Source organism: Psammomys obesus, unplaced genomic scaffold, assembly GCF_907164565.1.
Source record: "Psammomys obesus unplaced genomic scaffold, mPsaObe1.curated_primary_1811, whole genome shotgun sequence".
Classification (NCBI taxonomy): domain Eukaryota; kingdom Metazoa; phylum Chordata; class Mammalia; order Rodentia; family Muridae; genus Psammomys; species Psammomys obesus.
Window position 1 is genome coordinate 29440200 of NW_026596079.1, and position 24075 is coordinate 29464274.

The window sequence follows — 24075 nt, forward strand, 5'->3', positions numbered from 1 at the left end:
AATTATAACTATGGAATGTTTTCAATTTGACTCTTTAGCTATTTTATCTCAAGATAGCCTATCATATTTTGATGGTGATGTCCAGTTTGTAATTGAAATTAATATCTTTGGACATTGATTTGGGTAAACATATTGAATAGTATTTTAGTGCCTGAAATATTACATATGCTAATTAAATTATAAAACATATATATTTCAATTAAAATTTTATTTTTATTATTATTTATTCCTTAAACAGAAATTTCAGGACTAATGTTGATGGTAATAATATATAGGAGAAAGCCAGACCTAAATGATAATATCTAAACCATGGACTGAGTTCTCTCATATTTCTAAAAATATCTAACGAGCCCAAACCTAAGTACCACTTGTCTGTCCATACACTACTAATCATTTGATAAATCTTATTAATTATTTCTTGTAATATATTCTTATGAGTTAATGGCTTATTTCCCAGTTTCAATGCCAAAAAAAATTTAGCATTTGTGCACTAAAATCTACAAGATATTATCACTCTCATAACTAGAATTAAAACTATTACTTACCCCCTTGTTGAGACTCTTCGGAATTCTCCTCATAACTGATTTTCCTATCTTTTCTACTACTCTTTGTTGTATAAGCCTTCTCCTGACATTGATCCTTACTTTTCTGACCCACAGTAATTAATTAAGTCTGTTCTCCACCATCCCCTGACAACAAATGTTGTACTAACCTCTGCCAGTTTTTCCATCATGTTCATATCAATATTGTTTTTAAGAAAAGTTCTAACAGAGTCCAGGCTGCCCTGAAACTATTCCTGTGGTTAAAGATGGTTCCTAACTCTCATCAGCCTCCTGAGTATCCAAATTACAGACTGTCATTTTTTATTTTTTATATTGTTTTTTTATTAGTTACAGTTTAACTTTCTCTCTCAGCTATATCCTGCTCCTTCATTCCCTCCCAATCTCACCCTCCCTCCCTCATCTTCTCCCTACCCCTTTCTAAATCCACTGATAGGGGAGGACCTCCTCCCCTTTCATCTGACCCTAGCTTATCACGTATCTTCAGGCCTGGCTGCAAAGTCCTCCTCTGTGGCCTAGCAGGGCTGCTTCTCCCTCAGGTCGGGGGGTAGGAGAGGTCAAAGAGCCCAGGTTTTGTAGAGTGCAGATCTGTGTTGAAGATCCAACTAAGTGAGTACCTGAAGAAGGCTCAACACGTACTTTTTTGTATATAATTTTTATTTTTTAATACTAATCACAGGTTATTTAATTTGTATCCCAGCCATAGCCCCCTCCCCATTCCCTCCAAAACCCACCTTCCCTCTCTCATCTCCCTGCTCCTTTCTAAGTCCACTGATAGGACTTCCATCTGACCCTAGCTTATCAGGTATTTTCAGGACTGGCTGCAACGTCCTCCTCAGGCCTAGCAAGGCTACTCCTCCCTCGGGGTGAGGGGAGGTCGAAGAGCCAGCCATTGAGTTCATGTCAGAAATAGTCCCTGTTCCCCTTACTAGGGAATCCCACTTGAAGACTGAGCTACCATGGGCTACATCTGAGCAAGGGTTCTAGGTTATATCTATACATGGTCCTTGGTGGAGTGTTAGTCTCAGAAAAGACCCCTGTGTCCAGATATATTTGGTCCTTGTGGAGCTCCTATCCTATCTACGTCATACTAACTCCCCCTTCTTTCAGATGATTCCCTGCACTGTGTTGAAGGTTTGGGTATGAGTCTCAGTATCTGCTTTGATACATTGCTAGGTAGACACATGGTATATACTCACTTATAAGGGGTACTAGACCTAAAAGATAGGATAAACATACTAAAATCTGTACATCTAAGGAAGAAAGAGGACCCGGAGTAAGATGATCAATCCTCACTCAGAAAGACAAATGGGATGGACATTGGAAGTAGGAGAAAACAAGTAACAGGACAGGAGCCTACCGCAGAGGCCTCTGAAAGACTCAACAAGTACTTTTTAAATTGAGCTGCATTCTCAGTCTGTTTTCTTTGCATCTACGTTTATGATCATTCTCAATCATTAGTGCTCATTAAAGTCACATGAATAGTTTGTTACATGAATTTCCATGAAATATTCTGATTAGGCAAGACTGAAGTACACCACCAAAAGTTGTATTATTAAGCACTTAGCTTGCTGTTCATGACGAAAACAACAGTTTGAAATCTCTTATTAATTTACTTATTCCGATTTTACCTCCTTAAACATTGTACAAATTCCCTTGCTTTGACTCTATATTTTATATTCACTACTGCCTTCAACAGTTATTCATGCCTCTGACCACACCTTGCATTTGGCATTTTCAGATTTCATTTGACTTTTATTTAATTTGTCTTTGTATGTTATTGATATTATTATCATTTTCGTATCACCTTGCTATTTTGTATTTCTGTGCTAGCTTTTCCTATCAATCCCAAAATTCATCAGAAAACTGTGACATGTGTATGTGGGTATGATAGCATTTTAAATCTTGATTTCTTTCACCACTTTTCTTGTAAATAAGATTTTATTGTAGTTTTAAATTCTATCTTGCAGGTCTCTTCTGAAAATATTTCTTTTTTCACATTTTTTTTCTGTTTAGTGCTATATTTGAAGTAAGTTGTGACTTTTGTTTTACTGACTGTAGGTGGGAAGTGTTGTGCAGTTCCACTGTAAAAAGGGACACTTGCTTCAAGGATCTACGACACGAACCTGCCTTCCTGACCTCACCTGGAGTGGAACTCAACCCGAGTGCATACGTAAGGACTGTATACTCCTGTGATACATACATACACATATATATATATATAATGGGGTTCATATACATACCTTTCTTCCAATGATGAAAACAAATGTGTATCTGTATAAGAAGCATAAAATTATTTTAGAATAGTGTAGAAAATAATCCATGTATGTAATTTTAGTATTGTACCAAAACCTCATGATCATTGGAAAGCAGGGTTTCCAAAAAGCCGTAAGACAGGAGGTACAGTTTTGTTCTTTTGGCAAAAGCTCTTCTAGTGCTGTGAGCGTGGCCATCTGGTGCTGTAAGTGATGCTTACTTTCTCATTTCATGTATCTGCAATACTATGACTACAAGATGCTACACAACAGCAAATCATGATAATTTTTAATCATGTGTGAAGAGGTTTTCTGAGACTATGAGGCAATGTAAAAAAAAAAAGAACAAAAAATAATGAAAAGAGCGAAAATTTCAGAATCATCTAAGACGTTTTAGAATCATTAAGTAGATTTTGGGTGAATAATTTGATAAATTTGAGCTAGACAGATACTTATACATCATTTCCCCTTATAACGTCTTTTTTTTCTCCCATCATGTCCCCTGCCCCCGAAAAGGTTTCTCTGTGTAGCCCTGGCTGTCCTGGACTCACTTTATAGACCAGACTGGCCTCAAACTCACAGAGATCCGCCTGACTCTGCCTCTCTGGGTGATGGGGATTACAGGCATTTGTCACCTCACACGGATTTGCCACCATGTTTTAAATTCTAAAACTCTTGCAAAGAATAACAAGAACAAAAATATAAAGTATATAAAAATACCAATACTTATCAGAAATGTTTCAATTATGAAATCTTTTTTCAGACAAATAATGGAATATCATCTGTTTATTTTACTCATAGTTTCACTGTCATGTTTTAATAATCCTGCATTGTTTTTAAAAGCTATAAAATAAGCATAATACTTACCTCCTAAACATAATAAAATGAGCGCATATTATGTTGAATAGAATACTTAGTTTTTTCAAAACAAGGTTTCACTATATAACCATAGCTTCCCTAGAACATGCTTTGTAGACCAGGCTGGCCTCCATCTCCATACAGAGTATGCGAACATACTCTGAAGATTTCCTTGATCTTAGGCAAGACCACAAAATAAAAAAGGGGGAGGAACACCTCCCCTATCAGTGGACTTAGAGAGGGGCAGGGAGGAGATGAGGGCAGAAGGATGGGATTGGGAGGGAATGAGGGAGGGGCTACAGCTGGGATACAAAGTAAATAAACTGTAATTAATATAAAAACATAAAAAAATAATTAAAAAAGGGATCCTCATGTTGGCTCACAGCCATCTATAACTTCAGTTCCAGGGGATTTAATATTACCAGGTATATTCTGCTGCACAGATATGCACGTAGGAAAACACCCATACATACAAAAACAAATAAAACAGATGTTTTTAAAAATAAAAAATAATAAAAGAATAAAAAGGGTTCCTTCTTCAATGAATTGCTTATGCATATTTCATGACTTCACGGATTAGCTTATATCTAAATATGGCAGAATTCCTCAAAGGAAAGCTCCTCAGAATATGTACTTTAGGAAAGTTTTGCCTATTGTAACTGGGTACTTCCCAATAAACTGAGGTTCTCTGATGAGCTACAATTGTTATTTGATTACTTACGCACAGCTTACCATCTCTGGTTACTGCGTTGTGTTAACAAAGATCTGCATGTATTACTTGAAGCTTAAAAATGAGGAGAGCTAGACATGGTGACACAAGCCTATGATACCAGCCATTCAGAAGGCTGTGGCACGAGGATCGCATGTTCAAGGCCAGCCTTGGCAACAAAGTGAGACCTAGTAGCAAAATAAAAATATTAAAAAAGGATGATATAGCCCTACAGTAGAGTACCTAGTATACATGAAGTCCTAGATTCTATATATATCAATGAATGTAAATTCAGTAGAAACAGACTATATATGAAGATTAAACTACAACTTTATGTCAACAATTGAAGTACAATAAGCACATATCACTTACCACTGCATTTAGCAAAATATATTAAAATTTATTCATTGATTTTGAATTTCTATGAGGAAATATTGGAAGAATATTATTTTTTTTTCTTTTTTTTTATTTTTATTTTATTTTTCTTTTTAGTTACATTTTGTTAACTCTGTGTCCCAGCTGTATCCCGCTCCCTCATTCCCTCCCCAATTTTTCAAATAAACTGGTTCAAAGAAAATATTTTTAGATTGGTCTTATATATATGAATTATGTAGCATATTTATGAATATATTTGAAAGTCTGTTGTATTTGGTAGTTAATATTTACTATTGATATATCTTTTAGTAAAGCTGCTGTTAATCCTAAACAGCTGTATAACCAAATCACCACACAGAGACTATGATTTATTTATTTAACCTAGAACAAAATGCCGGGCAATAGTTACTCCATCCTAAACCTCCAAGCCCTCATAGTTTCCTAAAATTTATATTCACCCATTAGACTTGCTTTTTTGTGAAATCTTAGGTCCAGTTCATTCTCCATATCATTCCAAGACCTCTCTTCCAGCCTCTCTCTCCCAGCCTCTGCTCCTCTCTCCTCCTCTCCTCCCACTCCTTCCTGTCCTCTGGGTCCTCCCCTCTGAGCCAGAATGTCCCACCCTATTCTCTCCATTGCTGAACATTTTGGCTAGTTGTTTTAATTGACACATTGGAAAACAAATGGTGGCATGTTTACACAAACTTGAGACAGGTGATGCTTAAAATAAACATCACAGTGCAATGTCCAGATTGAAACCAGAGAATGGGGAAGAGAAATCAGCATTTGAATGAACAAGGGTAAGGTGTATATATTCCAAAAGAATATTATACCAACAAAAGTCTTTGTAACATTTCTAATTAAAAATAATAAGACGAATAAAGCAGTTTGTGTGAAGAATTAGGAGTATCACGAAAATCTTTAAACAAAAGCAAAAATAACGGGCCAAAATATGGCCATAGAATTCCATATGCTAAATATATTATTTCTGAATAATATTATTTGGTTGTAATATTATAACATTAGAGCCAAATAATGAAATTAGGGTTGAATTTATCTTCAAGCAGCTTCTTTTTCATTTAAAATAAATATGGTAATCTCAAAAATGAATATTTCCTGAAATTATATCAAAAAATATAAGCTTATGAAAAAATTTTAAATTTTTACTTCAGGGTCTTATAATTAAAAAAATTCCTATTGTTCATTGGGACTCCCCAGGATTGTAGTACAGTATTCATTTAGGAGGGTAAGTAGCCAGACTCGTTTTTTTTCTTTATTTCTTTTTGTTAATTTGTTTCATTCTTTCCTTTTTTTCTGTTAACACCTACAAAAATTATTCACATATTTTCTTAGGAAATCCCAGAATATGAACATTATTTAGTACATATTCACTTTGACATATTTTTCATTGGTTCATTAAACTGATTTTTGAAAAGTGTACTTAAGCAATAAAATTAGCATAAGAATAACTGTATATTTTAACCTTTTTAGTGGTGTATATAAAAAAAATGAACCTTTTTCTCTGCTCCTTATATAGCTCACAATTGTAAACAACCAGAAAGTCCTGCTCATGCAAACGTGGTAGGAATGGACCTTCCCTCACACGGGTACACGCTCATTTACACCTGCCAGCCTGGCTTCTTCTTAGCAGGTGGGACTGAACACAGAGTGTGCCGATCTGATAACACCTGGACCGGAAAAGTCCCTGTATGTGAAGGTAACGTTTCTTTACAGGTGCTTGAGCATATTACGATGTGCTAGTCACGTCTGTGCAGAACAAGAAATATTTGTTGGTCAACTTCACAATTGGAAGTGATGAGGGCATTTTTGATTGCAGAGAAAATAGACATACCCAGGTCATTCTACGGCATCTTTTCAACGCTAACTTGATTCATTTTGTTTTCAAGGTTCCTTTCACATTCTCTTTATTAGTTTATTAGTGTATTAGTTTTATGAGTTTTATGAGTTTATGAGTTTATTAGTGTATTAGTTTTCTAGGTTTGCACAAGTTATCTAAATATGTGTGACTTCACATGCTAGAAATTTATTCTTTCATAGGTGTTAAGTACAAAAGTTCAAAATAGCTACAGAGGAGGACATTGCAGCCAGTCCTGATGAGACCTGATAAACTAGGGTCAGAGGGAAGAGGAGGAGGATCTCCCCTACCAGTGGACTTAGAGAGGGGCATGGGAGGAGATGAGGGAGGGAGGGTGAGTTTGGGAGTGAATGAGAGATGGGGCGATAGCTGGGATACAAAGCAAATAAAATGTAATTTAGAACAATCAATAAAAATATGAAAAGAAGAAATAAATAGGATGGAAAATTGAAAAAAAAAGTTCAAAATAAAAGAGGCAACAAGCCTTGGTGTTATCTACCACCCCCAGAGACAGAGCCTCTCCCTAGCCCTTGTCCTTTCCTGGCAATCACTGACATTCTTTGGCTCACAGCCTCCCCCTGGCCTCTGCCTCCATCTTCATAGGTGGTACTTTTCTGTGCAAGTTCATCTCACTTTTTTTTTCTTTTATGACGAAACTTGTTATATGTAGGACTTAGTCTAATTTCAGGATTACTTTGTCTTGAAATCACTAGTTAAATTGCAGGTACGATCATTTTATTTCCAAGTAAGGCCTTACTCTAGTGTAGTGTGGGTTTTCCTTAGTAATACTATTTGATCCAGTATAGTATGGGGCATTGTTTCAGTGCCCATTGTTTCATAGCATCCTTTCAGAATTCTTGTCTTTCTCCGAGTTTGGCTTAGAAGTCACAACTCAATACTCTAATTTTCACAGTACTGAACTGAGTCAGAGTAGCATGATGTTATAAGTAGATCTAGGTCAAGAGTCTACACTTGTTACTCCTTCACCGGGAAAAGTCCTCCTCAGTCCTAATCTACTGAATTTACCAAAGGAAACACTCATGTTTCCTGTAAGAAACAGGGAAGGAGATTTTGTATATTTCTTGATTACATCAGCAAAAGTGTTTTCATCTGTTCAACTTTTTTTTCTCAGACCTACTTGTGTTTTATCTCTTGTAGCAGGCACAACTTTTATCACTGTTTTGAATTGTTTTCATTATTTCCTTAGGTAGAGTGCAATACTTTAATTGTTTCCCTTCTTAAAATTCCCACTGCATGATAAATTCTTATTTTTTTCCTTAATATGTTTGCTTCAAGTGTTTGCTTTTACTCTTCTGTCCACATATGTGACATTACCCCACTAGCATGTATTATCTGTAAACAAAATTCTTTGAAAATGGCTGAAGGTGTTAACATATGTATTATTAAACTCTAGATCAGGACTTAATGCTATTTTCTAGTTTTTATTGTCCTTAAAAACTCCTTTTCACTTGGAGTTTTCTAAAGGTTTAGAATTCAATTGTCCTCTCCATTCATCTTCATACCAGTTATTTCCACTATGGGATTCACTTCCATATTACCATTCCTTTTACATTCTCTCCTTTTAGGCTCAGATTTAAACATTCAAGTCTATGTGACATGTCTGCTTAAATCCCTAAAAGGCATTTCCATCAAAACAACTCTATCAGCATTCAACTGAATGCATTAATTTAGTTGTTTAAATTAGTAGGTTTGTTTTCTGTATTCTCTGTCTCTGAGATACGTTAATCATATAGTTTCATATATTACAAATATCTTAAACAGTTTGATGTTATCATACTCAAACCTGCCACATTACCAAAGCTTTATCAGCAATCATTTTGTTGTTGTTATTGGTTTAACATCATTACTATAATAGTGGAGCTCAGTTTTCCCAGCAAGACTGCTATTCCAGGCTTTTATGTTCAGTATCTGTTTCCTTCCATTAGATGTTCTTAAGGACATGACAGTATTCCTTGGGCACAGACTGTGAAAACAGTACACGTCACATCTCCTATGCCTTCTGTCCCTCTCTAGCCCCACATGTGATTTTTATCGGCACATGGCATTCTTTGGCTTTTGAGCTTATCAAATTTCAGGTGCAAAATATTTTTGCAAATTCTGATTTTTAAGTGTGAACCCTGAACAGTTTTCCCCCCTTTTCATCAACAAGAACAGACACTCCAGCCTCGGTGTTTACTATGACAACTGTTTCATTTTAGCTTCAGCCTCTAATCAAAGATAGACTATCCTGTGAAGATTAAATAAGAGTCCTTGTACCTGTGATGGGAATAATTGCTAAAGCTGTTAATCACAAAATTTTTTGATTGACATGGTATGAACAAAGAATTTTGAAAAAAAATGTCATACTCCAACCAAGGACTATTCGTGGAGATAACCTAGAACTCCTGCACAGATGTAGCCCATAGCAGTTCAGTGTCCAAGTGGGTTACATAGTAATGGGAAGAGGGACTGCCTCTGACATAATCTGATTGGCCTGCTCTGTGATCACCTCCCCTTGAGGGGGGAGCAGCCTTACCAGGCCACGGTAGAGGACAATGCAGCCAATTTTGATGAGAACTGATAGACTAAGATCAGAAAGGAGAGGAGAACCTCCCCTATCAGTGGACTTGGGGAGTGGCATGCATGCAGAAAGGGGAGGGAGAGTGGGATCAGGAGGGGAGGAGGGAGGGGCTTATGGGGGTATACAAAATGAATAAAGTGTAATTAATAAAAAATTTAAAAAATAATAAATAAATAAAATAAAGATACAACTGAAAAAAATGCTAATAATTCACACTGACTTTGATAATGTCAAACTGTATAATATATTAACTTTTGGGAATGCTACTTTTTTCCCACAGCTGGTTCCAAAATCTTAGTGAAAGACCCTCGACCTGCATTAGGAACACCTAGTCCAAAGTTAAGTGGTAAGTAATGGGTTGTTCTCAAAGTTATGAGCTCTAAATTTGATCTACAATTTTCACCTTAAATATTTACTTGTTTAACATTATATATTTTATATGATAAAATTATACCTCACAATATTAGATATGATCATTATATTATATGATATGAATTATTACATTAAATATTTTTAATTTAATATTTCAAAATTATTGGGCACAATTATTTCTGTCAAAATATGATTTATGCATGTATCTATAAATTTTTATCATAAAGAGTCATTTTATCATAACATAATAATGATACTTTTATAGATAAAATTGAAATAGTAGATAATACTTAATTTAAAAGTTACGTACAGATATAGTTATATATATTTCAATAAATTTGGTAGAAGATATTCTAGAACTTGTATAATTTATTTGAAATTGTTTGATTTAAAAATTCAGTCTTACCTATATGACCTAGTCATTTATAACATGGTATTTAAAATCCTATAACGTTGATGTAATTCTCACCCTAAAATTAATGTATATGATATTCATCAGAATAAATTATAAAATGTATAGTGTGTAGTAAGGGAAGCTATTATCCCAAGTATTTCTTTCAGATTATTGTAGATTACATTTTTGTTGTATAAAATTTTATTCAGTCCAACCTGGAAACCAAAACTAAAGATATAAAGGCTATTTATAGCGTTACACAAGAAGGCTCCATACACAAGAACAGAAAAAAAAAAAAAAATCCCTGGAGTTGATACTATATCTCTGTTAAGAACCTATGAAGACTGTGACACAACATCCAAAAATCAGTACAAAGATAAAGCAAATAAAACAGTAGATGACACAATAGAAAAATTTCTAATGAATGAACAACAATTTTGGAAAGTAATTTAAAAAAAAAAAGAGATGTGTATATGACAGATAAAAGGTTAAATACATTTAATATTTTTGGAAAATGTCAACTATCAATATTTAGTTTTGTATACTTATAAATTATTATAAAATAATATATTTATTTTATAAATGGTATCAAAGATAACTTAATCATATATACCAAGGTAATGTTTAAAATATTTTCAAAGAGATACCAGGCCCACATTGCTTTACCAATGAGGTCTGCCGCGTTTTACTTGAATGTTCTATTCATCCAAGTCCTAAAGAAATTTTCTAACATTGTGCTTATCCTATGTGCCCCATATACTTACAAGTACAGATAAATATCTGTGAGGAAGGATAATTGGGCCCATTTGACTTGAGGCCATTGATTGGAAATTTTAGTGAATCAAACCTAACATTAAGGTAAAAAAAAAATACAACAGATTCAAGTTATATTTATTATTAACATAAAGATAATTTTCTTTTATCTACCCTTTAAAAGTAATAAATCATATTAATAGATTAAAGTGTAAAGGTTTTTGATCATTGTACTATTTTTAAAATAAATATTTAATAAAATTCAACATCAATTCATGGTCTTAAGATTCTCAATACATTAGAAAGAGAAGAACGTCAAACCCAGTGAAATCTACAGAAACGCAGAATAATCACGGTGGAAGTAAGAACACACTAATCTCTGCTGTGTCCATAAGCATAAATGAGACACAGTGATTAGGTGTCATAAGAAAAAACTGCAGCAGGTGCATAGTTAGAACAATGGTCATATATTTAACAATGTTAGAAACCTTTGGTACAAAAGTTTAAATTTTACATAGTTTTAATAAAAGGATGGTGGACAAGGACAAGACATTTTCATTGCCCACTAGTTGATTATAGGAAATTTAGGTAATTTCCATCTCCTAGCTGTTGTGAACAGAACAGCAATGAACATGACTGAGCAAGTATCTGTGGAACATGATATTGAGCTCTTTGGCCATATGTCAAGGAATGGTATAGTTTGGTCATGTGGTAGATTTATTCCTAGTTCTTTGAGAATTCTTCACAGTGATTTCCAGAGTGGCTGCATCAGTTTGGAGTTCTACCTCAACAAAATCTGAGGGCTCCCTTTCCCCCCATTCCCTCTGAAATTTGTTGACATTTATTCCCATCTTCCACAGGAAAGTATACAAATTGGTTGTTCAGTGCCAAATACTCAGCCCTGAAAACATACATATGAATAATATTACATGTACTTAATTGGGTATATTTAGAAATAATACGTATATACAAATACAAAACACAATAACAGTCAACAAAAAGTAGGACCATGAATATGGAAGAGAGTATGCAGGAGTATATGGGATAGCTTTTAGAGAAGAAAGGGAAGTGGGAAATATTATAATTAAATTACAATCATCAAAATAAACAACAACAAGAATAGTGGCCATTACATATTGGCTTCCGTCTTTCACTGATGTTCACATCAGCCTGAGTTGAAATGAAACTACAGAATTTATAGATAACTCTTGAATATTTGTTTTTTATTTTGAGACATTCTTAAGAGCAGGAAGAAGTGTTTTCAGCTCCCAGGCGAGCGTAAGGGACAGACCACGCAGAGGTTTTCTCTCCGCGGCTGGTTTACGTGTACAGGGAAGGAGAAGAGCGCTGGTGATATGTTGCAGTCCACAGCAGAGTCTGACTGTGCATTCTATACTCTGTTCTGTTTATGACCATTGGAAACTTAGAATCTGCAATTAAAGAAGTATTTCAACCACATCAAGTATCATTACTATACATTATTTCTCTTAAGAACCAGTTGTTTAATGTTCTACCACAATGATTATTCATCTGGATAAAACTGCTATTATTGGTATGCCTACATACCTTCTTTTAAGAATTTACTGGTATCTCCAAAAAATAAGGGTTTTTGCTTTTACATATTTTATTTAGCAGTCGTAATTTATCTAAGTTTCATTAAGTAAAATCATTAAATAATGGTTGATTTTTACTAAGGGTATACAGGTAGTTAAGAATCATCACAATAGAGACAAAGGGGAAGTAGGCAGTGTAGAGAATAGCAATTACTGATTGTCAACCATTTACCAGACACAACCCATAGGACATCTTTCTCTTTGTCTCCTCTTTTCTCCTCAAATCATCTCAGCTCAGAACCTGGTACCCATCCAAATGAGCTTTTGAAGGCAGAGGATTTTGCTCATCACTCCTTCATTCAGTTTTTAGGTACAATTTTGTTAGCCAAAAGCTATGAAATCAAAAGTGTTTTTCTTACAATATGTCAAATAAGATGACCCCACAAATAAACATAACAGGATAACTTGATGTTTAGGGATGCAGTGTCAGAAAAAGTATAACTGAAAAAGGTTTAAGAGTCAGAGAAATAGATAGTTTATGTTGCCAAAAACATGGTTGCTACACACTCACACACACACACACCAGTGAGGGAAAAAGCCCCAGACTTCCTGTTTTATCTGAAGCATAATTCAAACTTTAGGTCACAATTAGCTAAACATTTTGCCTTCCTTATTTTATTTAATACCCTAAAAATATGTATTAATCTTATATTAATCATGAGAGTATCTATGTTTAGAACTAAGAAGCTTATGAAAAATGACATATTTTATCAATATAGAAGGAGACAGTAGATATAAGCAGCCTAACTCGTGTCTGCTTGCCTAAACCTTGTATTATATTCTATGACAGTTTGTTCTGTCCCACAAGAACTTGAAAATTCTAGTGGCAATTCTTTTATTTCTAAAAATACTTGTTAAACTCAAAGCTGTCAATAAAGTGAGGCCCTGCTCTTCTTCTATTATTAGAATAACTGAACTCAGCATTCTATAAAAGGGACAAAGGGCCATTCATTACCTCCAGGCTGCCTCCAGGGCCATTGGAGAGAGGAGGACCTGGTTTACATTCTTTTTCCATTGAGTCTGTTTAGGACACTAAAGAAAAGAAGGCATCTTGAAACATGTTCATAGGTTTTCAGGCTCAATAAAGTTATCTTTTTTTTCTGATAAAAGAAAAAAAAATGTTAGAGGGGAGAAAATACAAATGAAGCTTCTATTTCCTGATTCTAACTACAAACCTTATATCTTTAGTTGTAACAGAGGTTTTCTTTTCTACTGATGATTACTGAACAACCCTAGGCTTCAAAATTGTGATTTGTTGTTAGGACTTTACCATTAAATGAAGAATATGTTAAATTATACTCATTAGAGATGCTTTATATTTAAGGATAGATCACTTACTCAACAGACAAAAGAATTTACTCTAGTGTCAGATGATCATATTTAGAGGACAAAGTGAAATGTGAAATTAAAATGTGCCATTTATTTCATTTTTTTCATAGTTCCTGATGATGTGTTTGCCCAGAATTATATATGGAAAGGCTCTTATAATTACAAAGGAAGGAAACAGCCCATGACTTTGACCATCATGAGCTTCAACGCCTCTACCGGCAGAGTCAATGCCACACTGAGCAACGGCGACATGGAGCTGCTGCTTTCAGGTATCAGACTCAAATCCAGCAGAAGATTTCCATCCAGTCTTTCACTTATTATGATTGTCTACTGTGACCGCTTTCTTATCTTTGATTTTGAGGGCAGTCATAATTTAGTGAGAAGCAAGGATTTTGAAGTTTTGGATTGGTGAGTGGGTATTGCGATGCAAATGTAAACTGAAACTGTGAAGTTAAGTGCCTTTAAGGATATTTTTAGGTAGAGAGAATTAGAGATTTTGTATTGGAATAGAACTCTCCATTTGTCAGAATAAAATTATGATATTGTAAATTTGAGATATATCACAATTCCTTACATATATTATTCTTCTGAAATTATTACTAATGTTTAATTTTAGTACAACTAAAATAAATTAAAATTATTAATTTTGAAAAATTTACATGAAACATAGAACATTATTTTGTATTGTACCATCTCATAGAGAACACTTATCAAAATTTAGTATGTCTTACCTTTTTAATTGTTATTTTCTTTTATTATTGTTAATAACATTTATTATTATTAATATTATTATTATTAATTACAATGTAGTCACTTTGTATCCTGGCTGTAGGCCCCTCTCTCATCTCCTCCAAGTTCCACACTCTTTCCTTTTTCCTTCCTATATGATCCTTCCATAGTCTTCTTCCCCTAAAATCTGACCCTAGTATATCAGGTCTCATCATGACTGTCTGGATCGACTTTATTGTGGCCTAGTTAGGGCACCTCTCCAGAGGGAGTTGATCAAAAAGCAGGCAATAAAGTTTATGCCAAAGACTGCCCCTGCTCACCTTAGTAGCGAATCCCCATGGACACTGAGTTGTCCATCAGCTACATCTGAGCAGGAGTGTAGGTCCTCTCCATGCCTGGTCCTTGGTTGGTCCTAGGCCCACCATATTTGGCTCTGTGGTTCTCCTTGTGGAGCTCCTGTCCCCTTCCTAGTTTACTATCTCGTCCTTCTTCCATAAGATTCCCTGTACTCTGTCCAAAGTTTGGTTATGAGTCTCAGCATCTGCTTCGATACCCTGCTGGGTAGAATCTTACAGAGGGCCCCTGTGGAAGACTCCTGTCCTGATCCCTGTCTTCTACTTCCAATGTCTATCCTGTTTTCCTTTCTGAATGAGGATTAAGCATTTGCCCTAGAGTCCTCCTTGTTGTTTAGCTTCTCTAGGACTACAGATCTTAGTATGTTTATGCTATGTAATATGGCTAATATCCACCTATTAGGGAGTACGTACCATGTGAGTCTTTCTGCTTCTGGGTTATCTCACTCAAGATGATATATTTCAGTTTCATCTATCTGCCTTCAAATTTCATGATTTCCTTGTTTTTAATTGCTGAGTAGTATTCCATTGTGTAAATGTACCACAATTTCTGTATTCTTTCCTCGGTTGAGGGATATTGAGGTTATTTTCAGATTCTGGCTATAATGAATATAGCTGCTATGAACACAGTTGAGCAAATGCCTAGCTATATGTTTGAGCATCTTTCAAATATATGTCGAGGAATGGTGTAGATGAATCATGAGGTAGCACTGTTCCTAATTTTCTGGAAAAGCACCAGATTGATCTCCAAAGTGGTTGTACAAGTTTACGTTCCCACCAGCAATGGAGGAGGGTTCCCCTATCTCCATAACCCCATCAGATTGTGTTGTCACTTGAAATTATTATCTGAGCCATTCTGATAAGTGTAAGGTAGAATCTCAGGGTCAGTTTGATTTGCATATCTTGGATGGTTAAGGACATTGAGATTTTATTTATTTATTTATCCTTTCAATATATATATTTTTAATTTTTACAATTTATTCATTTTGTATCCCAGCTGTGGCCTCTACCCTCATCACCTCCAACACCACCCTCTGTCCCTCATTTCTTCCTATGCCCCTCTCCAAGTCCACTGATAGGGGAGGTCCTCCACACCTTCTATCTCATCCTAGCCTATCTGGTCTCATCAAGACTGGCTGCATTGTCTTCCTCTGTGACATGGAAAGGCTGTTCCCCCCTCAGGGAAGGTGAGCAAAGAGCCAGCTACTAAGGTCAGATCAGAGACAGGCCCTGTTCCTCTTACTAGGAAAACCCACTTGGATACTGAGCTGCCATGTGCTACAACTGTTCAAGGGTTCTAGGTTATCTCCATGCATGGCCCTTGGTTGGAATATCAGTCTCAGAAAAGACACCAGGTTTTTTTGGTTATTTTGTTCTCCTTGTGGAGCTCCTGTCCCCTCCAGTTCTTTCCATCTTCCCCTTCTTTCATAAGATTCCCTGCATTTTGCCCAAAGTTTGGCTATGAGTCTCAACATCTGCTTTGATACCCTGCTGGGTAGAGTCTTTCAGAGGCCCTCTGTGGTTGGCTACTGTCCTGATTCCTGTTTTTTCCTTCTTCCTATGTCCTTCCCGTTTGCCTTTCTGAATTAGGATTGATCATCTTAGCCAGAGTCCTCTTAGCTTAGCTTCTTTAGGTGTACAGATTTTACTATGATTATCCTATATTATATGTCTAATATCCACTAATAAGTGAGTATATACCATGTTTGTCTTTCTGCTTCTGGGTTATCTCATTCAGGATGATCTTTTCTAGTTCCCACCATTTGCCTTCAAATTTCATTATTTTCTTGTTTTTAATTGCTGAGAGGTATTCCATTGTGTAACTGTACCACAATTTCTGTATCCATTCATCAGTTGAGGGACATATGAGTTGTTTCCAGATTCTAGGTATTATGAATAAAGCTGTTACGAACTTGGTTAAGTAAATGTCCTTGTTGTATATTTGAGCATATTTCTGAGGTATGCATAAGACTATGTTTTGAGCATTTCTTTAAGTATTTCTCTACCATTTGGTATTGCTCTGTTGAGAATTCTCCATTTTTTTCTGACCCCATTTTTAAATTGGATTAGTTGGTTTGTTGGTGTTTAACTTCATGAGTTCTTTATATATTCTGGACATTAATTCTCTAAAAGATGTAGGGTTGATGACCTCATTTTCTAACCTGTAGGCTGTCATTTTGTTCTGCTGATGGTTGTCTTTGCTTTATTTATTTATTTTTAATCTTAGAGCCTGTGCCATTGGTGTTCTGTTCATGAAGTTGTCTCCTATGCCAATGAGTTCAAGGCTCTTCCCCACCTTTTCTTCTAACAGTTTTAGTCTGTCTGAATTTATGTTAATATCTTTGATACATGTGGAATTTAGTTTTGTGCAGAGTGATAATTTATGGATCTATTGAGCCAAGTCACATAACTAACCACAGTAAAGGCAATATACAGCAAGCCCATAGCCAACATAAGAATAAATGAGAGAAAGTAAAATCAACCCCACTGAAATCAGGGACAAGACACTGCTTCCCAGTCTATCCCTATCTCTTCAGCATAGTTCTTGAATTCCTAGAAATAGCAATAACACAACTAATAGATTCAAGTGGATACAAATCAGATAGGAAGAATTCAAAGATTCACTGTTCACAGATTATATAGTATACATGAGTGAGCCAGAGATTTCTACCAGAGATCTCCTTCATCTGATAAACACCTTCAGAAAATTGACAATACAAAATTAATTTCAAACAAATCTGAAGCCCTCCTGTAAAAAAAGGACAAACAGGCTGAGAAAGAAATTATGGAAACAACACCATTCACAATAGCCACAAATAACATAATGTATCTTGGTGATACTCTAACCAAGAAAGTGAAAGACCTGCATGAAAAAAAAAAACTGAAGAAAGAAATTGGAGAAGAAATCAGAACATAGAAAAATATCCCATGCTCATGGATGGGTAGCATTAACATGGTGAAAATGGCCATCCTTCCAAAAGCAATCTACAGATGCAATACAATTCCCATCAAAATACCAAAACAACTCTTTACAGAACTTGAAAGAATAATTCACAATTTTATTTGGAAAAATAAAAAAACCCAGCATTGCTAAAACAACCCTTTACAATAACAGTACTTCTGGAGATCTTTCCATCCCTGATCTCAAGCTGTACTATAGAGCGACAGTAATAAAAATCCCATGGTCCTAGCATAGAAACAGACTGGTGTTTCAATTCAATGAAATTGAATTGAATACTAAGAAATTAACCCACATAGCTATAGATACTTGGTTTTTAGTAAAGAAGCCAAAAACTATACAGTTTATTAAATTTAAATATGAAAAATTATATTGAATAAATTAGAAAATCTTAATTTAATAAGAGATTTATTAATAATTTATCTATCAAATGTAAATAGCAGTTTTGTTTTCTGCAAGTTAGCAAAAATATGTGTGTGTTTGTTATGAAGTAATAAATTATCTAAATAGATCCCTATAAATTTATAAAAATTTGAAAGTTTGCAATAATTTCCTTATCTTTCATTCAGTGTGACTATACAGGACAATTATAACCATTCCACACAAATATTTAAACATTAGAACATTTGTTTCTCATTATTTATTATAATCTAGTTAAGGTCAAGGTTTATATTTTTTTACCTTACACATTCTTATGGTGCCTCACTAAGAAGTAAAACATTAGATGAGTCAATATGAGGCAAATTTTAATAAATAATCAATCATAAAATTTTGTTCAGTGCCTAACTCATCATGCCCTTTAATATGTCTACACACTTGCTTATTCCCACTCACGAATACCCAGTTAAAAGAATCACTTCATATCTTTCGGTTGTTGTATTTATATAATTGCCTGTGTTTACCATCTTGAATTAACTCCCCATGTTCCAAGGTACAGCTCAAATGTTCTTTTACTTAATAGATATTTTCTGGTAGAACCAGAGTGGAAAGACTCTTTTATTCCAACCTGAAATTTATTACATTTCCTCATATATTTTACTTTCCTGTCTATCTGCAGTTGCATTTGCTATTTCTCGTGCCATGAAAAAACCTGATAGTATAAAACACATATAATTATTTTTGTGACTCCATGAATACACAAGACACAAATAAGTCATTGTTATGAAACAGATAAGGATTTCTTTAAGGTTTTGTTCTGTTTGTTTGTTTTTTACTGTTTTGGCGTTATCAATATTGAGTAGAAATTCATAGCTGTTTATAACATGGGTGAATATTTCTGAAAGTTTTAAAGACTTAGATTTAGGATGGTACAGTAGATAGAATAGAGGCTTTTCGTGGATATCAACCCACCTTGGAATAACAACTTGCAGTAAAATTAAGGGCATGTTCTTCTATTGATGCTAAAGTAGGCAGCCCGGTGAGAAGGAAGGGATTCAAAAGCAGGCAATGTAGTCAGAGACAGCCCCTGCTCACTCTGTAGGAGCCTCACATGAAGACACTGCTGCACAACTGTTTTGTAAACACACCAGGAATTTAAACTTCTAGTTTTTACCTTTAAATTTTCAGGTCTGACTGCAGGAAGGATTTCCTTGGTTGGCACTAGCATTTAGAGATGTTAAAATTTCAGATGGGATTTAATTTGTGATTTTAGCTGAGAGACAGGCACATATCTCAGTCTCGGGCATTGTGTGTACAGCTGCCCATGAATTGAGACTTGCTTTATTTCTTCAAATTTCATTTGATTTCCACAATATGTCTAATAACTTACTGATAATAAAGAGAATGATGGCTATTTACAAAGTTTGATACATGTCTTTGTGTTTTGCAGGGGTCTACAAAAGCCAGGAAGCTCGCCTAATGTTACATATTTATCTTATAAAAGTACCAGCACATGCTTCCGTGAAGAAGATGAAGGAGGAAAATTGGGCGATGGATGGCTTTGTAAGTTCAGTTGTTTAAATGCATGCTACTCATTTAAATAGCAAACTTACAGATTTTTTCCAAAAAAAAAAAGAATGTTATTTTTCAGAATTTATCTTATTTGAACACACAAGTATATATTTATATGTATAATCTCAGATATTATGAGATTATAATATATAATATTTTATATATCAGATTATATATGTGGGATTATATATAATATTAATTTTTGAATATGTTTAGCATTTAAATTTTATTACAGACTACTTACTTCTTCGGTATGAATGCCTCTATTTTAACAATTTCACAAATTCTATAATTAATCCTTGTTTTGTCTACAAATTGGTGCACATTATTATTTGTCCAGATAGTTATAGTATACAGAAAACTCACTTTAGATTAATTTACTCACTTTAGTTACATATCATACATTTGTTTTCGTCACCACCACACCTCCTTTAGCCCTAAGCAGCCAGTAATCTATTTTCAGTCTCCATAGATTTATATAGATTGTTTATGCTTGAAGTTATATTGCAGAAGGCCTTTTATGCCTGGCTTCTTAACTTTAGTGTAACAGGAAATATGATCTTAACAACATAGTATTGTGATTAACCTATTATCAACTTCACTTGCATGCTGATGGCTAAATGTGAGGCTGGGAATAAACCCAGCTTGATTAACAAAATTATCTTCTTCTCTGGACTCTCTGGAATGGAAGAAGGATCAATATGATTTGAAACCTAACTTGTGATTTATTTTTATTTACTTGTATCTGTGTGTCTGCCTGGAGATATGCATGCATATCACATAATGCTGTTGCCTACAGAGATGGAGGAATGGTATTGGATCCTCGAAAGCTGTAGGCACTGGTGGTTGTGAACTTCCTGTTGTGGGTGTTGGTAAATGAAAACACCTCCTTGTGAAGGGCAGCTCTTAAATGCTGAATCATCTCTCCACACTCTGTCACAATTTCTACATTTTAAAAAATGTCTTGAACAATGTCCTTCTAAGACTTCAAAATGTATCGTAATATGCGATATCCAATTTACCAATATCATAATTATTTAAAATTATAAATTGCATTTTGTCTTTAGGATTGAAAATTTACACCATGTGTTTATTGCTTAGGAGAAATACAAAAAGAATGAAGGCCCCTGTTCAATTTAGATTATATTGAGTGTTTATTGAGGTTTAAATAATAAAGCTGTCAGTCTTCATAGTTAATCAGAATTTCAAATATTTTCAGGTTTCTGCTGAGCCTGATGGAGCTACTTACGTATTCCAAGGATTTATTAAAGGCAAAGATTATGGACAATTTGGACTACAAAGACTGGGTAATATACTTGATTTTTAATTTTTATTTTCAAGTAGTTCCTTTGATACTATAGACATCATAAAAAGCCATAAATTGTTCTGTACATTTTGTACACTTACAGTATCTTGAATTATGCATTGTCAGGATTATATAGTCATTTTAGCACATTTAAAGAATAACCACATTCTTTAAAATATCACTTCTTTATGTAATAACTCTATATAAATCTCAGTTTTTTATTATATCTGCCAATAACATGATAATCTGTCTTGGCCCTAAGCAAATACAAAGAAGGAAATGTGATATAAATAACATGGGAATAGTAAACTGTAAATTATTTTTACTTCTTCTCCTGAGAATGATACTACTTCTTTTCAGTTTGAATATTGGAGCAATTTTCTTACTCCTCAGAAGATGTAGTGGCACTGTGAGAAAATTTTATAGCCTGAAAGGAAAAATAACTTTAAGAAATGAGTACCTTTGTAAGTTCTTCCTAAATACACAAATTATTCTGTGATAAAGTGTACAAGCTTTTGTAATTTTCATTTATAATTCTTTTAACATCAGCAAAATATTTAATGATCCTTATATATTTATAAACACATAGTTTCTGATGTATATATTCTTGAGGTACACTGTCTCCCATCATTAAACTGTTAAATGGACATATAAACAATGAGTTATTACTCTAACAGCTATAATCTAACATTTATCTTAACAAATATTGATTTTAAACATCTATATAAATCTCTTGGTAATAATAATAATAATAATAATAATAATAGAAAGAGATAGTATTAAAAATAACTTGGCAATGTTTACAAATTCTTTGAATACAATTGTCTACCAAAATACTTGTAATTGGGAGCTGCACTGGAGAACACTCAAGGGAGGTGGAAAAAGGTAGTAGAATAGATATAATCAGAATATGTCGTATCAATATATGAAATATTCAAATGTAAATTAAAATATTAATTAAACTATATATCATTTTGGCTATTTAATACATATTAAGGAAATAAATAATATGCTATTTCTCTAAATAAAACATTAATCAATTACATCCTATAATCTCCCACCTAAATTTGTGCTCTTTTGAAAATATTATAAAACATTCACTAGCATTGGACATTTACACAGTAATGTCACTGGGTACAGGGTTTTCACATGACATGTCCTAGTGTCTAAAACACTACAGTTTTTAATCAAATGTGTAAAATAATCAATTTCTCTAAGTAAAAGGAAAGAAACAACAACAACAACAAAAAACCCAACTAGCTGTTTCTTCTCCATCACCATCCTAAATCTTGGAAGGCCTATTTTTCTAATTTAAAAATGGAAGAAAAATTATTTTTTTTAAGTATAAAGAACAATTATAAGCTTGACTTGACTTTAATTTGCCGACATGTTTGTGTTATTTCCATTAGGACTGAATACTTCAGAAGGGTCAAATTCTTCAAGTCAGCCTCATGGTACAAATAGCAGTTCCGTGGCCATTGCGATTCTTGTGCCTTTTTTTGCACTTATATTTGCAGGATTTGGGTTTTATCTTTATAAGCAAAGGTAAGATGTGTAATTTTAGTAACAAAAAATTTGTACAAACTTTCTATTCATGTCATTTCTACTATATTATCTCAACTCCATATTTCCTTGTTATGTGTTATGCAGAATTGTAATCCTTTTGATTCTACCACTCACCCTAGGATCCATACGTAAATAGCAGAAATCTCTCTGTTAGATTGCATGCGAGTCAACATAAATCTTCATTTTTTTTGTCTTTACATTTTTTAGCACAGAACTCATTACACATCTTACTTATACATGATCTATATTGATACTTTAGAGATTGAATCTCTATTAATGCTTAAATTGATAAGACACTAACTGTAGTCAGGTTTACAGAGAAGACTAGAAAAATCAGATATATGTGGCAGCGTTGAATGATTTTAGCATGGCTGACACATGTTATTTTTTCTAATCTGTCATTTATTTTCTGTTGTTTTGAAGATTATTAAATTATTATCTTATGTTTGTGATAGATCAAATAAATAGTTGCAAATATGATTATTTGGTCATATATATTCTATGTGATACATATATTGGGAAGAGCTTTATTATTTAATTATCCACTATTTGAAAAAATCCCTTATGAAGTAAAAATTTACAGACTATAAAAAATTCAATTGAATTTATTTAGGTGTATTTACACATTTACATACTTTCTACTAAAGTACATTTTCTTTTCCAAATTGGAGTTTTTATTATATATTGGTCAGTGCAATCTAAATTGAGTCTAATATTATATCTAATTTAAATATATCTAAATAATTTTTATAACATTTTAACTGTACACTTCCATTACAATTGAGAACGTCCACTATTTAATGTAAATATTATTGCTCTCTAGTTTCCACATGTACTCAATCAACACAGAAGGAATATGTCTGCTAAGGAATTCATTAGCAGTCACTCTAATCCCTTTACTTCAAACTTCAGCCAATACAAGGAAATATAATTCTGTTGTTTTTCATTTGGATTTTTCATATGAATTCAATCACATAATGTGTGACATTTGGTCTTGCCTCTTAAACATAGTATTTTAAGATTTCACTCATTTGACATCATTCCTCCCTTCTTGGTTTCTGTTGAACAATATTACATAGTGTGGGGTTTTGATCTTTTTGAATGGGCTCATTCAAAAAATTGTTGGATAATTGAGTTGTCTCAACATTTGCTATTGTGAATAATGCAAATATATATGCACATATATATTTGTGCATAACTTTTTTGTTTCTTGAATATGTATTCTTTATTTCTTTGAGTGTACACTAAAGGTTGGGAATGTTAGAGTGTATTTCATTCTAGTTTGAACTTGGAAACACTGAGAGGTTTTGTATAGTAACTGTACTATACCTTTTTACATTTTCAGTATCAATGTGTTAGTTTTCTGAGCTCTCAACATCTTTTCTAATACTTATTCTCTATTTTTGTTTAGTTTAGTTTGCTATAGTATCTATGATAGTATATTTCAAATAGCATTTAAATGTAGCTTTGATTTTCAATTCTGATAATGTTGAGTATCATCAATTTTCAGTTTTTAGAATTTTTGACAATTTCATAC

The 24075-nt window shown here is 33.8% G+C and overlaps 1 protein-coding gene across 1 annotated transcript in view; it reads left to right on the forward strand.

Annotated features, from left to right (window-relative positions):
• Window positions 1-24075, forward strand: part of Csmd3 (CUB and Sushi multiple domains 3) — a gene marked incomplete at its 5' end in the record, with an annotated part of 1006505 nt that overhangs the window by 977907 nt on the left and 4523 nt on the right. The window contains 7 exons of the mRNA XM_055626685.1: window positions 2622-2733; window positions 6295-6474; window positions 9495-9560; window positions 13786-13944; window positions 19545-19657; window positions 20886-20973; window positions 22382-22517. Of these exons, the coding sequence (XP_055482660.1) occupies window positions 2622-2733; window positions 6295-6474; window positions 9495-9560; window positions 13786-13944; window positions 19545-19657; window positions 20886-20973; window positions 22382-22517 (854 nt within the window). The remainder of the gene's footprint in view (window positions 1-2621; window positions 2734-6294; window positions 6475-9494; window positions 9561-13785; window positions 13945-19544; window positions 19658-20885; window positions 20974-22381; window positions 22518-24075) is intronic.